At 37.7% G+C, this 16,476-nt stretch overlaps 4 protein-coding genes across 4 annotated transcripts; 3 read left to right on the top strand and 1 right to left on the bottom strand.

Annotated features, from left to right (window-relative positions):
• Positions 1-3,376: 3,376 nt before the first annotated feature.
• On the top strand, positions 3,377-5,594 carry MELLADRAFT_111180 (uncharacterized protein; the record flags this gene model as incomplete). The annotated part of the gene is made up of 5 exons (XM_007415525.1): positions 3,377-3,441; positions 3,532-3,685; positions 3,766-3,911; positions 4,013-4,822; positions 4,922-5,594. The coding sequence occupies 5 exons, from the start codon at positions 3,377-3,379 to the stop codon at positions 5,592-5,594; spliced, it is 1,848 nt and encodes a 615-aa protein (XP_007415587.1).
• Positions 5,595-6,718: 1,124 nt separating this feature from the next.
• Positions 6,719-7,773, bottom strand: MELLADRAFT_92645 (uncharacterized protein; the record flags this gene model as incomplete). The annotated part of the gene is made up of 5 exons (XM_007415427.1): positions 6,719-7,023; positions 7,094-7,221; positions 7,354-7,462; positions 7,555-7,663; positions 7,768-7,773. 5 exons carry the CDS (start codon positions 7,771-7,773, stop codon positions 6,719-6,721), a joined length of 657 nt encoding a protein of 218 aa, XP_007415489.1.
• Positions 7,774-7,989: 216 nt separating this feature from the next.
• Positions 7,990-9,477, top strand: MELLADRAFT_50177 (uncharacterized protein; the record flags this gene model as incomplete). Its single annotated transcript, XM_007415526.1, has 6 exons — positions 7,990-8,082; positions 8,164-8,194; positions 8,270-8,315; positions 8,399-8,697; positions 8,795-9,074; positions 9,159-9,477. The coding sequence occupies 6 exons, from the start codon at positions 8,013-8,015 to the stop codon at positions 9,417-9,419; spliced, it is 987 nt and encodes a 328-aa protein (XP_007415588.1).
• Positions 9,478-11,728: 2,251 nt separating this feature from the next.
• MELLADRAFT_67229 (uncharacterized protein) lies at positions 11,729-13,936 on the top strand (the record flags this gene model as incomplete). Its single annotated transcript, XM_007415527.1, has 6 exons — positions 11,729-12,380; positions 12,443-12,514; positions 12,582-12,611; positions 12,709-13,134; positions 13,291-13,392; positions 13,479-13,936. 6 exons carry the CDS (start codon positions 11,729-11,731, stop codon positions 13,934-13,936), a joined length of 1,740 nt encoding a protein of 579 aa, XP_007415589.1.
• Between the last annotated feature and the right edge of the window lie 2,540 nt (positions 13,937-16,476).

The raw sequence follows: 16,476 nt of genomic DNA, 5'->3' as shown, positions 1-16,476 counted from the left end.
ACTCAGAGATGAGATTGCTCAGCAAGATCATCACCAAAGACTGCCATGCTTGAGCTCTTGGAATCAAATGGTTCTGTTGCATCCCTTCCATCCAGAATTATCTCAAAAGAAATGAATATTTACTTGACACAGACAATAATTTGGTGCAACACAACCCTCAAGAATTTCAAAACCAAACCTGGTGTGTCTCTGATCATGAGATTTTATAAACTTTGATCTGCAATCCTTCCAAAACAAATGTACATAGTAGCAGGTGAATTGAAATTGTGATTCACTTTTTTTTATTTCATGTGTTCATCAAGTTGAAACTTGAGATAAATCAATGACAAAAACATCAATTCAAGAACAAATGAAAGAATTCACATTTTAAATTCTCTTTAGCATGTGATTTGATACATTCTGATTGTAACTTTATTGGATATAAGGTACAGGAAGAGAAAAAATGAAATATATGTAAAGAAAGCAACAGGGCAAGAAAATGATAAAGAATATCTTTAGAAAGATGGTAACCACTTGGTCTATAATACATTTCATGTTCCTTTGGTAAGCAATACCCAGCTGCATTGTATTCTGCCACCAGAAGTTTGGGTGTGATGAACTCCAAAACCATATCTTAAATAGTTCTTCAATGTCACATTTCTCTTGAAGTGAGCTTTGATTGTGGAGAAGCACATGTCAAGTGGATTCAACTTGGGGGTTACATTGGGAAACCTACTAATCTAACACCTGTGAAAGGTATCAATGTGAGAATCATAATTTGTGTTCATGATTGATTAATCCAACTTACCAGCAGTTTTGAAAAGCTTTTCAATACAGCCACTGTGATGAATCACACAGTTATCCATGAGAAGGATCAAGTTCAAAGATGGATAAGGGCCCATTAGAGGAAGCCATATTGGTTTCATGAATCAGTAGGATGAAAGATTAAAAAGTTAATAAGAAAAAGATCACTGACCAGCTGGAATTCCAAAACCATTGTGAATTGGCTGAAGTCAATGGTACCTTCACAGACAGAGTGGTAATCAAACCATATAGTCCAATTGCAGGAAGCAAGGAGTATCTTTTTGGGTTAGAGCCCTTGACCCAATTCCAACCGGATGTTGACCCTCATCAAATCAAACTCAAACATGGCACTCTCATCTTTTGACCAGTGAAGACAAGGAGTTCATCAGGGTTATTCTTCATGTCATTGATAAACTTGGCTGTCTTGTAGAAGTCCTCAAAGAATTCAAGGTCTTAGCCTTTTTGAAAGTAAGGTGAAGGTGTGTGTTAAGTTAAAGTGAAAGTTCTTTGCAAGACACTGGTTTTATTGTAGATTGTCACACAGATCTTGTCAAAAAGAGAAAGTTGGCTTGCTACAAGTCCTTTGATGAAAGCACAATCTTCATCATTGAACATGAGAGGTGTGCCTTGTGTCTTATACTGTAATGGATCCATTGTAAGGACTCGACATGGATGAGGAGAGATGAGAGTAGACTAATGATGTCCTTCTAGTACTAAGTAGATTGCAACGTGAGGATCATAGTCTGTGCTTGAGAGGGTACAACAGATGAGAGCAAACATGTATAAGCATATGTAGAGTAGCCTTATACAGCTCATAACACCCATGTAGCTGATTGAGTTTGCTGATAGATTGCCATCTATCTGTCAAAGGTACAATCAGTTATGTTCTTGCTAGGAATATCTTGGATTTTGTGCTAAGGCCATGATGGTTGCCGAGTATTTTACAAAGACCACGCTGCCAACATTTTTACCTTGGATCTCTTCTCAATCTGAGGTATCTTTGGGTCTAAACCCTTAGACAGTTCTTGTCTGAGTAATGATCTGAGCCATTTTGTGGCGCATAAGATTTCCTCAGATTGAAACCTTGGATAGGATTTATCCAAGGATTTGCATCTGATGATGCCTCAGATTTCTCAACCCAAGGCAAATATGCTGCAAGTGCCATGAAAAGATTGAGTGGTTGAGTGAATGAAGTGGAGTTGAAAGAAGAAAGCCAAGTGAATAAAGATGAGTTGAATGAAGAAAGTTGAGTGAACAAGAAGTCAGTTGAATGAAGATGTGTGAGGAGTGGAATTGGGTGGTGGATGATATTGAGCTGGGACCGGGTGATGTAGCACAAAACCATTGGTAGGCTGGATGGGGTTTTGTGTCAGACCTGCGTTTGAGTGATACTCACATTGGGGCCAATTTGTGATTTTTCCAGAAAAAAAATGTCAAACTTTCATGCAGATGCAGTATGTGACAGATACATAAAATTTGAAAGATCATATGCTCATAATGTAGATGTTCATTTTATGCATAAATTTGATGCACATGTACTACAAGATTTTCATTTCAATCACCTGAAAAGCAATTTTTGAAGTGTTTAAGTAGGTATTATTCTGAAGCATAAAAAAGACATCTTCTCTTCATCACATACAATCCTTTTTTTGAACGGACTCAAATACAGTCAAACCTGCACAAATGCATACCCGCGCAGGTGCATAACCCGTGATACTGCATAGAAAAAATCTAGAATCTTGATACTTTTTACTGCCAAATTTGACAACAGAAATGCATAACCTGTCATAATGCATAGCAAAAGTCTTCCACCCAAATTATGTGTTTGCGCGGGTTTGACTTCAGACAGAAGTACAGTCTATCTCACTAAGCTTGACAAGAATTCCAAGTCAAACCACTTGAATTTTCTGGGCAAACCTTGATCAAATATTTTGGAAGTTGACTGTAACAGCTACATATTTGAGGGGGAAATGCCTTTAAGAATGAGTTTTTTCATATTTGGTTTGGAGGAGATGATCTAGGTGTGAAGCTTCTGACTGTTCATGCTGCGGACCATCTCAGATCATTTCTTTCTGAACTATTCAGATGAGCTATATACCTGATGGTTACATGATGTGTTCCTCAGCTTCTATCATGATAGTTCTTTTTAAAGGCTGTCCAAATTCAATCTTGTGATTTATCTGAACAGGGTGATCTTTAAGAGCCACCTACCAAAGCAAATTCACCTTAATCATTCAATTTTGACCAAGCCTCAAATACTACACCGCATTACCACCCTTTTTGCTTGGTCCTTGGGAAGGTTGGATGTGTTTTCATGGTCCCTGGTCACATTTGTGAGATTTGAGCAACAGCTTTGACTCCTTTTTGTTTTGGAGTTCACAATGATTTTGGTGGGTGCCTGATCACATAATACACGTCCGATCACTGAGTACCGCGTCCTTTGACCCGACCCGGTAGCATTCATCGACACCATATTCTCAGACTCTTGATTCGACACGGTCACGACTCACCACAATCTCCTGCATACACTCAACTTTCTCAAAACCAGTCAACAAAGCTCAGCAAAGACGAACACATCAATCAAACCATCAGAATGTCAAAGACTGACGAGAATAATCCAATAATACCAAAGATGACAATACCCACTACGATATCAAAGTTAGTCAAGACTTGACTCAATTTTCTTTATCAGATCTTATCATTTCAAGAAGATGCTGATTCCTTGGCATTTTCTTTTTCTTGTAATAGTCAACAACCCTCAAACAAATTACTTGAACACGTTTCAAATCAATTAATCTCAATTGGGCATTTACGTAAACCATTAGATTCGAATAGTTTACAAACATTAGATGGACAAGAAAAACTATTCAAAGCGATCTTTTCTTTAATTACTTCACATCAAGTTAAGATCTAATCCAAAAAGATAATTATTGTGAATATTTATACTAAAAACCTTTCGTTTTCTGGTTGTATTTCTTTTAGGGTGTTATGAAGAGGAAAGAAGATGAACTAGATAAAGAAAGAGAAATGAGATATGAATTTGATAGATTAGGTAGATTATTAGAAGTCTCTCAATCCGAAAAAACTAAATCAATGCAATTAGCTTCAACAAATCAATCCAAAATGTCGTCAGTTTTTCAAATCCATTTTACAACACTTGAATCTCTTTCATCTCAAATACATACAACCTGATTTATGATTGATTGATTTTTTGAATATATACCTATAGCGCAGCTTTGAAAGCATTAGAAGAGGAGAAAAACTCGCATCGTAAAACTAAAGAAGATATGAATAAGCTAATCAATTCAGAAAAATTAATTCGAAGTTCATGTTCACAAGAAATCAAAAGAAGATCTCAAGAAGTAGAAGAATTTCAAAAAAGAATGAATAAATTGTCAAATTCAACACATCAAGTTGGTAAAATCATCATTGGTAGTCAGATTATGTCGACTAATTCTTCCATTAACGGTGATCAACATGGGTATCCTGGTAGTGAGAGTGGAAGAAAGATTGGACTATTAGAGTTAGAACTTCAGGGTGCTTATAAGGTTAGGGATAAGATCATCGGTGAGAATAAAGAGTTAAGGAAGTATCTTCGGTTGTATGAAAAATCGATTTCGGATTTGGTGGACGAGGTTAAAGGTGGGGACGAGCCTAGCCTCGATGTGATTGACGAGGACGATGAAGATGGTCAGGCTCAGCAGGATGACGGAATGATAAATGATGATAGCACACATCGAATACCCTTGACATCTTTGTTTAAAAGGATGTCACGTTTTACATACGAGTTAAGGGAGAAAGTGATTGGTCTGAAGGATTTGTTGAATGAATCAATAGCTAATAATGAAGATATCAAACAAAAAATGGAAATGGAGAAAACAGCGGTATCGGAAGGATATGAGCTTCGGATTGATGAGTTAGGGAAAGAAATTGAAAGATTGAAGTCTGCTTTGGTTCAAACTGAGGAGGTGGTAGAGGGTTGGATAAGGGCTGGATTGAATCAATCGAATGGGATGATGGATCATGGAATTGCTGATGAGTAAGTACATTATATCTCTAATCGGAAATGATCTTATGAGCTATGAAACTTCTGAAAACGTGTACTATAGCTAACAAATTCCCTTTCTTTTCAAAATAGTGTTGAAGAGTCTATCGTAATCCCATCTAAGGTAGATAATCCTACAACAACAATCGCAACCACTACTACCACGGATTCATTCAATTCGAAAAAACGCGAAATTGAAGAAACAATAGAAAAACAAAAAAGAGAAAGATTAATGGAATATGAAGAAAAACAAAAACAAATCTTAGCTGAAATCTTTTCACCTGAAAAACCAACAACCACAACCAGCACAATTCCGAACCCAATCATTAATCAAACAATACCAGAAGAAAATCAAACCTCATTAGATAGTTTGATCGTTTTTACAAAACCAACTAACCTGAATAAAAAACTTAAAGGAAAAGAAATCATAGGTAAAACGAAATCTTCATCGACCATCAAAATGAAAAAGATTGATGTACCTTCTACTACATCAAGGTTTAGAAGAGAACCCATGATTCCTAGTAGTAGTAGAAGCACACTCAATTCTGTACTTGCTATGACAGATGAAAAGGAAGGCAAAGCAACGGCCGCAGGTAATGAAGCTTCTGGATCCGGTTCGAGTAGTAATCCTAAGACTAAGGCTAAGGCTAAGGTTACTCCCGCAGTTCCTGCTACTGCTACTGCTCCTAGTAGTACTAGAATTAATAGATTTGGTCGTCTTAAAAGTCGAGTTCCTTTGAATAATCGAACTAAAGCAAAAGAATAAAATCAGGGGTTTTTTACTTAGTCTTGATTTGATTCTAATTCTTATGATCTGTATTTGAACAGTCTGTGTAAAATGATTACTAAACTCGTGCATTTTCTGTCTTTCATCTTTCTTTTCATTTTTCTGTGTTGTTTTTGATTGCTTTTGTTTTGAAGGGAAAAAGGGTTAATTACTTATTTATTTGTTGGATGAAGTAGAGCAAATTCTTGAAGTTGAGATTTCTTTTTTGGTTTTTGATGTTTTTTTTGTGATTAGATAGGTGGAATGTAAAAATAATTGGATTGAGAGAGGCTGGGTTTGTATAAGATGTTTGTTTGAGAAATTTTCAAATGGTGCTAAGAAATAAGTATGTAAACATGCATCTTCATGAAATAATGGGCATCTGTTGCTCATTTTTCATCAATTCTTGAACTTGCAGAAACATATTTTTGAAAGTTACAACAAGAGTTGATTATAATTCATTCATGGGAAATGCAACTATTGTAATCAGAGGGGACCCAAATGTACTCAAAGGCTGGGCAGGTATGATGTTTGACTGATTGGCATTTCACTCAAACTATTGTCAATTCTGATGTGATGTGTTTGCAAGACTACAAGAACTTTGACTCTACACAACTAATTACAATGCAGGCCCAGCTCAAGAAATCACACTCTTCTAATCAAACATTTTTGATGTTTGCAATCAGTGGTAAAAGCTGACTTTGGCTGGTTGCTGATAGGCATATGCACATATTGGTACTAACTGACATTGGGTTTCTTGAGTGCACATATTTCTCCTGCTTGGTACATCACACAACTCTGATCTTGAAAACTTGTAATCAAAGTGAATTCATTATTCCAGTTTTTCTATATGACAAAATAACTTGATGAGACTTTGATCATTCACTCTATTTAGATGGATTCCATATGTACAATAACCAATCACCAATCTGGCCAAATCATCCAAAAAGGGAAAAATCATTCTTATTCTCTTTGCTTTTCAAACCAATCCAAAATCCAAAATCCAGATTATCCATCAAATAATACAAAAAGAAATAATACATAAACCAAAACCAAACCATACCAAACCAATAAAATAAGGCCACTGAAAATTTCCTTTAACATTATCAATAAGAAATCTAGATTTATTCTTGATTTTCTTCTTCATCACTTTCCATTATATCAGAAGAAGCAACTGATCCACTCTGTTGTTGTTGTTGTTGATGATGATGATTTATATTAACTTGATTCTCATCAATTTGCATACTATCTTCAATTTCTTCTTCTTCTGTTTCTTCATTCTCTTCTTCTTCTTGAACTCCTTGTTTAGATCCTTCTACATTCTGAGACCCACTTTCTTGGATCAAATTGGTTGTTGTTTCTGGAACGGTTCTTGGTTCTGGTTTACTTGCTTTTTCTACTTTCTTTGCTGCATTTAATTTTCGAAATGCTAGATTTCGAAAAGATTAGATTAGATTAGATTTGGATTATTTGAATATGAGAAGTTTGAAGAGATTAACCTTCTAGTTCGGTTTTTAATGTTCTGATCATCTCTTCACTATCTGACCATTCTAATTCTTTACATGCTTCAAGTACGTGTCTTGCACCTAATGATTTTTCTGATCTTTCTGCTGCAATTCCATGAGCACTGAACGAAAACCAAACGTAAATCGAAAAAAATCAAAACTCAGTATTTTTTTCTGTGATGAAGAAGTTGAGATCTTGTGTATCAAATTGATCGATTTTTTTAGAAGATAATCAACCTATAAAATTCACTTACATTGAAACTAAATAATTTATAAAAACTGTACTTGCTTTGGTTAATGCAACTGGCACTTCTTTTGCTAATTTCATATTTCCAGGTCCAGTAGATTTAGCAAGTTTCATAACTAATCGTCCAAAACCAAATTTAAATACCAAAATCAATCGGTTGATATGTCATGTAAAGACTGAAGTTCGAATTGCGTGTTTTCAAGCTTACCTACTGCTCTAGGTAATTCTACTGCTTCTATACCTGTGAATGATGCTGCTTGTTGGTGTCCTCCTATTGATTGTTGTACATCTGGTGGTTGAACGATTTTTTTTACTTTCTATATCATAAATCAATAAAAGATCGAAAATCAGTTTAAAACGTTTGTCCTTTGAGGGCTCTTTGGATAGTTTGGTGTGAGATGAATTTAAAGGGAATACTGACTGGCATGGTTGATTGATTTTTGGTTTGATCGATTACCGAGTTTGCTGGATGGAAATCAGTTTTGATGAGAAAGAGTACAATTTGATGTTGAAGGCTTGAAGTTTGAAGAGAAGAGTGATGTTTATAAAGAAATGTAATATGCTTATAAGCTGTGTAGCATACAATCAAATGGTCAACAGTCAACTCGATCGAATGGAAAGCATGAAACGAGGATGGTAAACAGTTTGATCAAAGTATTTCCTAGAATGATACTGTTAAAGAAGTCAATTCATATCCTACCACCTCTAGATGGTTCACTTCATAAGGGTCAATCTGGTATGTCTTATCAATCGAACTGTTCAATCAGACCAGACAGTCCTATTAAAATAATTATTTTACCTTCTTGTTTGAACAAAGGTCGGGTGGGTGTAGTAGGTGGCTCAAGAGAGTATGTTTCCATATCATTCTCAATCAGTTAATCTGATTACTCAAAGAGATGAATTGGTCATAATCTTATGATTAGTTATACTGGCGCACCTTTCTTTTCGAGTTATGCTGCACTTCGATTAGCTCAGTATTCGTTCAAGACTACTACAAACTCATCAAACTCTCATAATCTCTCTTGACTAATCCTTGTTTCAAATAAATATAGGGAGCCGATCTATCACACGTAATATGTGATCCAATAGCATCAACCGTGATAAAAACTTATTCACCAGATTTAATAGTTCATAGTTTTCTTTCATCATCAAAAGATCAATCACTTTATAAAACTCATCAAGATGAATTTAAAGAATTGATTTCTAGATTACATGTTTTAGTTATCGGACCTGGTTTAGGTAGAGATCAAGAAATGCAAGATTGGGCTAAATTCGCTATTGAGATTTGTAAAGAATTAAACCTTTTTATCGTCTTGGATGCTGATGCACTTTGGCTTATTCAATCTGATCCGTTTAAGTTCTTTTCTTTTTCCTTGAAAAAAAACAGTCAATCAAATAGTCAAAAAAACAAAAACTGATTTTCTTTTGTCTTGAATTCATTTCGACAGTGATATAATTCGAAATTATAAAAAAGCAATCTTAACACCAAACCACGTAGAATTTCAAAGATTATTGAAATCTTGTTCAATTGAAACCACTGATCATCAATCAGAAACCGATTTAGCCAAAAGACTATCAAAATCTTTGGGTGGTTGTACGATTTTACAAAAAGGTTTTAATGATATTATTGCTTGTGATGGATATGATTCGATTATAATCGATACAGAAGGATCACCTAAACGGTGTGGTGGTCAAGGAGATATCTTAAGTGGATTAGTTGGTACATGGGTAAATATCAACAAAACCCTTTTTTCAAGAAACCTCATAAGAAACCAAAACACTCATCAATCTTGGTTTTGATTGTTTTTGTAGTTAGCATGGGGAAAACTTTATCTTGATAAACAAACAACAAATCTTGATCAAATTAATGGAGAAGATGAAAAAATCAAACAAGAAGAAATCACATTGATTTCAGCAAGTCTTGGTTCTAAGATCACTAGAACTTGTTCTAATTTAGCATTTGATCAGTTTGGTAGATCTATGCAAACAAGTGATATGTTAAATTTTATTAATGAAAGTTTTAAAATCGTTTATAAAAGTTTATTGAATGATGAAAAATTATCTAAAATGTAAACAAACATGTATTGTATTTTTATCATTGAATTAAATGTTATGGTTTTAGTCATGTGGTATTATTGAAAAAATATTTTATTCTGATATTTAGTTATCTCATTGATGCTCATTTCCTTTATTGTGGTCAAGGAATACTTTTGAAGTAGTGAGATTGTTTTCTTGGTTGAATACCACTTTATCCAGGTTGGTGATTCTTTTGACATACTTAACTTGATTTCAACTGTTTCTTCTTAACAATTTCAATCAACTTCTCATGGAGTCATGACCCATGTAAGAATCAATTACCTTGCATATAATTTGATGGTCAATATCTAAGATGATATATATATCCCAAGGACTAAAAAAGATAACTTTGCTTGTACATTCAGGTTTCAAATCAAGCTTGACTTGAATGTAATTTTTTCTCCTTCAATGATGAACAAATAAAATGATGTAACGAAAATGCACTTCATCAACTTCTTGAAAATATGTATCTATTTTATTTACTTTCAAATTTATCACTGGTTATCAAACCTTATTCCTAGCCATCAAAACTCAAATAGCAGAAGTGGAAAAAGACTGATCAGGTGCACCTGGTTGCGTAGTTTTACATGTGGGAAGGGGATGTGCATGGCCCCATGCAACTTAAAGTTTTGGTATAGTGTCACTTTCTTATCTTTAAGTTAGGTTGGCTTGCCATTGGTGGTACAAGTGATTAGCCCATGTTGAGCTCCTTTACAAAGGGTTCTCTTATTATGCCAATATTGCTTATAATCGTAAACTCATGGTTCTTTGTGGCCATTTTTTGTCTTTTCAGAGTATGTATATGAAGCCTTTTTTTCTGGACTTCTTTATAAACATGCCATTGTACTGTTGTTTTGTAAATTTTGGAACCATCGATTTCACCCCTGGGTCTTATCCTTATCTAATCTAATAGTAATACGTGTATTCAACCTCTCTATCTCACCCTGAACCATGATGAGGAGTAACAAAATGTGGTTATTGTATATCATACTTCAGGATGAGATAAGAAGCTTGAATACGCTTGTTAGAATTCTTTTCAAACTTTCCAGGAAGTGGTAATGTACAGTGATATAAGAAAAGCTGGCTGAATTTTGCCCGCAAAACTCGAGCGAATTGGCGGGGAATTTGTCGCAAGCTTTTCTTAAATGACTGTACCAAAGCAGTGTTCACGCCGTACATCAGTCCAATAATCCTCAAACCCATGTGGGGATTCCAGATGCAGCCTGGTCTCAAGTGAACAGATTGAGGTATCACGCACAGCTTTGGGGAAATCTACAGTCAATCGTCCCTTCTGGGTTCAAGAAAAAGCCTATCCATATCAATTTTCAAAGGAAGACCCTCACAAAACCACACGGCAATAGACTTTTCGCAGTGACGCGCAAACTTATGATGGTAGTGTCCCGGCATGTATCGCTTTTTAGCTCACGGAAATTTCGTTAGCCCTCGGGAATGATCCGAAGCAATTTTGAGACCGGTACCATGGATTTTAGATCACACTCCCCCACAAGATAGAGTGAAATAATGCGTGCATAGTGAAAATTATTTGACTTATAAGCAAGACTGGATTTGAGTTATTTTTTAGGTAATGGAAGAAGGGTCTCGGAGAACGCTAATCGGAATATCACATTTGAATTTATAATTTCGTAGCATTCAACACCCAGTTTTTACCCTAGCTTAACACAAGACACTCCAACCAGGATCCCCGGAGATTGATGTGTCTTGTTTCACGGTCTATCTTTTGGCGAGACGGCCCGGAGCTCCCGCAGGTCGATGAAGAATTATCTCTGTGATACGATCCAGCACTTATCGGTGGTCAACTAATACAGAAACTTGTCTCTATATATCATAGGATACACATAGCTACGCAAAGTCAAAGATATAATAAGAGAACCCACGCAGTTGGATGCAAAACATAACACCAATGCACAAACCATCTGGTTGAAATCCTCAATCTCGTTATCCTACGACACGGCGAGAAATTCCACCATTCAAAATGAACTGATCTCAGATACGGTAATCTCAGTTTGATTAGCGTATGCATTGGTTTGGCGCACCGTAGACGAATTGCAGGTTTGAATTCCCTGTTGCTTCCGGCCGCGTGAATATCACCATTTAGTTTTCTACGTCCATTAGCTAGAGACGATTATTTAAGACTCTGAGTTAGCATAAAATCTCAAGCGCGCTTGAAGCCGATTGAAACAGCGCATCAAAGCAGTCTAAAAATTGACTCCTAAAGGTGTAAATCCACCTTGATAAATTGAGAGCCATTTCGTGTCATTTGTCAGCAAAGCAATACTTCCTGCAAGATGCTTCTTTTTCTTTTCACTCAGAGTTCCATTTCATCGCTTCTAATTCTCATTTCATGGGCTATTTCCATCATTCAGCTCAACGCTCTTCCGTTCAATGAAGCTGGAGAGATATTGGTAACTGGAATTCCAGATGATGCAGCAGTCTTGCGTCAAATTCAAGCGAGAATTGGTACTGTTCCGGAAGTCGAAGAGGACAAATATACTTTCTTTAAAAAAAGTTATCCTCCTCCGAAACCTACCTCAGATTCCAATGGACTTTGGCGCAAGTTGAGTATCATCATCCGTCCATCCGTCGGTGTGGACCGCCATGCACCAATCCATCAAATCGCATCCAATTGGAAGGATTTGGACATCAATAGCAATTTGAAGCCGTTGGTGAACGTGATCTTGTTATGCGGATCAAATGCAAAACAGTTCGCCTCCAGGGTGGAACGCTCGTCAACCTCGATCAGTCCGACTGGAAAAATTCTCCTGCAAAAAGCGATCTCCGTTCTGAATGTTGCAGATCTCACGCAGTCAGAGCGTGTGTGGGTCCACGGATTGATAGATTCATTGCAGCTTTACTGTCCTTCGAGGTTGGATTTATCGGCCGCGAGCTCTGCTACTCCATCTTTATTGAGGGGAGAGCTCGAACATCTGAGAGTTTCAGGTGACTGATTTGAAAATTCTTGAAACCTGAAAGTTAATCTGATGCATCTGATGTGACATCAGGGGCTGCCCTTCGAGACTGGATTGTCAGGTTATCGAAAAACCCAAGCTCAGAGGCTCCACCTACTGCCAAGGGTGTGTGATCTCATTCATGCTTCATCCCACAAAAGTCATTAGTTACGACATCTGACAATTCTCGGAGGATTTCTGCATGACCAAAATCAATCAGGCGGTAAGTACACCCTCCTTCTTTTCCCTAAAACCACTCCTGTATTTCAACGTCGATTGTAAAGCAACCCATGAAACTAATTTTGTTCATGTCGTAACAGAAATTCTGGAATCATTGGAGCGCGTGCAGCTTCTCAAGGGGATCAAGGAAAAAATCAACCAGGGCTCCGTCAAGCATGACCCCGAATCAATTCGCAGGCTATATGACGACATTTTAGCAGACACTATCGCCCGGCCTCGCGAAGAATTGATTCTCGATAAAGTACGTCCAACAGCCATAAAACATCTGGCCAGTCCGGTGACCGGTTGGACGAAAGAAATAAGTGTATGGGTCTTGTCACACTTTATGAAACATTACAAAGACTTCAAATCCCACATGGAAACTGTCATAGGGAAGGATAGGAATCTTCTGTCGAATTATATGGACATCAAGTTGCGAGATATCATGGATCAATTAGAGTCTTCTGGTTTGAAAGAGGAATCCGAGTGGATGGATCTCGCTCGCACATTTAAGCTTTGGGATTCGGGTGTAGAGCATGACGATTTTTTTGATAGATTTGTAGATTTGATCAAACTACCAACGACGAATACGAAGCAAAAGGCCTTGAGCTATCAAGCGCTTAGTATTGTCAGTACTTACAATGGACATACCGCCGCGAGGTTGGAAAAACTATACGACACAGACCCAGACTTTCGTCGAGATGTGATCCAGACTTGGAGTCACTTATACGACGAGTTGGACCAGAAAAAGGTTCCCTATCTCAGCTGGGAGCATAAGAAACTAGGTACGCTAACCTAGTTGTACAACGTCCAGTTCTCTTGCTTGTCGGTTTGAAATATTCTGAGCAGAGTTGGCTACAAAACATAACAGGTTCCCTAGATCAGAAGTCTCTCCTCGAGATGGGAACCATAGAGCTAGAAAAAAGCTGGGGAGACACTCAGGGTTTGCAAGTACTGAAAAAACAGCTGTCAGATTTGAGTTCGGGTGATATTCAAGCCAAGGAAAATCTATTTTACACAACAACCCAATATCTCTCACAGGGAATCCTAGAGAGAGATCTGTCAAAGCCTGGACCCAGAGACAACCTGATTGCAAAGCCACTCGAAAGATTTTATGTTGAAGCTTTAGCCTACTTGGTATCAGGAGAGAGATCATTCAAGCAGAAGTTGAGGGACCTAATGGCAAAGCAAAGTGGGCTAAAACACAGATTAATCAACCAGATGAAGAAGGAAGTGGGTTATGATTTTCTCCCAGAAGCTTTCAGAAACAAAAAGTTACTACCCTTTCATCGATGGCTCACCCAGGCAAGTGAAGAATTGTTTTTTTGATTGAGAAGTTATACCAATTCTTTCGAGTACCATGACACTCTGAGTCTAACCAATATTGAAAGCTGACATTTTTCTAATGATTTTCAGAACACAATCAATAATCCTCTTGCAAAGGTTTCGACAAGTTTAACTTTTATGCCAAAAAGTTTCAAGTCATTAAGTTTCAAAACCCCTATTCAAAGGCAATCAACGATGTAAATGGCAAATACAAAGCACCATCCTACCCTTCTTTCTATCCTTCAGTCTTGCAATGAGTTATCTATCACTAAATAAATTTTGGGTTGAAAGATTTTATACTATTATACTATTTATGAGCAATAGGGATTGTACATACATGTCTGATGTGCATCTCAAAGTAAATTAAACGTGGGTTTCAAAGCGTATAATTTGAATCAATTTTGATAATAAAAACTCAGGTTGATAATTGATTCCACGTGTCTCAAGACGCCCAGAAAAGTGGAAAACAAACCCCTAGAATTTTGAGAGATCTGTGTAGAGATCTCACCATGATATGCAAAGAGAGTTATGAGATCATAATATGATTTTAGTATCCTCCCTATGGTAACCTCATCACCCGCCCTTCACAGTGGGTTCATTAAAAACAAGTGACTTCCTCATCTTATGATGTTTTAACAGAACAAGTTTGATCAACGGATACACCACGAACCCTGCTTTTGTTGAGCAACCGCGCCAAAGAGGTGGAGCTACTACCCCGGTAAATACTCGCTGCGAGATGATCGGACCGCGGCTTGGCCCCGGGGCTTAAGCCAGCTGAGAACTACGCGCTGGTCCACCACTTCCACCAGCGGTTGAAACATTGTCTTTTTCTCACCGGCTTCATATTGATCATGTTCAGCTGTTTCCCGCTGGGTGTCTTACCCAGCGGACGAAAACGTATAATTAAGCGGCTTAAAAGCTGCAATCAGGTGCTGAATCAAAGGTCCCAGCTGGTCGCCATCGACAAACCGGTGATCAATATGGCTTAAGCCCATGGTTCCAGCTGGTCGCCTTAATAAACCATTAATGGCAACCAACCCAGATTACGAAGAAGGAAGCGCTTCCCTTCCAATTCCATCTTATTCATCAAATCTTCGTATTGGAATAGTCCTTTGAAGGACATTTCCCTTTTGCATTCAAGCACATTGAATCAGTGTCTTGTGTGTAATTTGGTATTTTGGTATTGTCTTCAAACGCCAAAAAGATGGCTCAAACGGACAAACATTTGGAACAATGTATTGTTTTCCAAAAGTTTGACCTTTCTCAACATCGCACATCCATCTGAAATTTCTTTCATTTCTCTTTCTTTCAAGGCTTTGTTCAAGCTCCGGAAGGAGACAACGACGATTTTATCTGTCTTGCCTGTGGCAGCAGTCGCTCGTTGAAACCCCAGTCTATTCGAAAACATCGGCAATCGCCAAGTCACACAAAAAACTTTGAAAAGTGGCTTCTCCGCCAAAGCAATCACAATCAAGACCACGATCAAAACACAACCACTGCCATCAATCTTGATGTCGATCTTGATTGGACTATTGATGAGATTATGCAGTCGGATCTAGGAGATGAGAGTAATGCCGATGAGGACATCGTCATGTCTCCTGTTGACCTCGACGATGATATTCTCGAACAAGAGGAAAGAAGAAGGACACTGCTCGACCTTTGGACTCGTGACCATACTTCTGTTTTTAGATCACCCGCTCTCAGTATCAATAGCCACGACTCTTGTCTTGATGAAACTCTATCTAGCAATGGCTCTGAAGAAGATGATGACAATCAGTCATCCGGCTCCAAAGACCCGGACCAAGGAGCTTGCATAGACGGAGACTCCTCTTCTTGGGCTCCTTTCTCAAATCTGGAGGCAAGTCTTGATGTTTTTTGCATCAGTTATACCTCCTGATAACAGATAGAATGACTGTGTTGCCCGTCATCAGGAACTTGTAGGCCTTATGCTGCTAGGTTCAGCAAGGACTAGGATTTCTGTATTGGATTATGAGCGCGAACGGTCAATCATTGGCCTTCTTGGTGTTAAACTCCCTGGATACAAAAGTCTCAAGAACACACGCCAAAAACTCAAGAGGAAATACAACTTTAATGTCTCAAAGACTGTCAGCTCTCTCGAAAAGCCATGTTATGGGCTGCAAGTCGAGCAGATCTTAAAACAGGTATTGACCTCCTGCCTTTATCCTCACAGTGGCATCACAGAATATTTACAAGTGTGACACAATAGGAACTTGGCAATCCATACGTTAGAGAGTTTCTTGATTTCATGCCCAAGCTGCCGACTTCAACTTCTAAAATAAACTCATTAACACAATCTAAAAAGTGGCGGGAGGGCCTAGATCCAAAAATGCGTGTGCAAATGATAGCACAGCCACATGGACACTTTTACTTATTCGAGCCTGTTCAGCTAAGAACAAAAGAAATCGTAGTCCCAATATTCTTCTACCGTTCAGGTCCCGCTATCTACGCGAAGTGTGTGCCAACGATTCAACAAATCAACAGAAATTCGCCCTCAGCGTCCAGGATTCGAATGGAGTTTTCTT

The sequence above is a fragment of the Melampsora larici-populina genome (assembly GCF_000204055.1).
Source record: "Melampsora larici-populina 98AG31 unplaced genomic scaffold MELLAscaffold_51, whole genome shotgun sequence".
Classification (NCBI taxonomy): Eukaryota; Fungi; Basidiomycota; class Pucciniomycetes; order Pucciniales; family Melampsoraceae; genus Melampsora; species Melampsora laricis-populina.
This window is presented reverse-complemented; position numbering and strand designations above follow the sequence as displayed.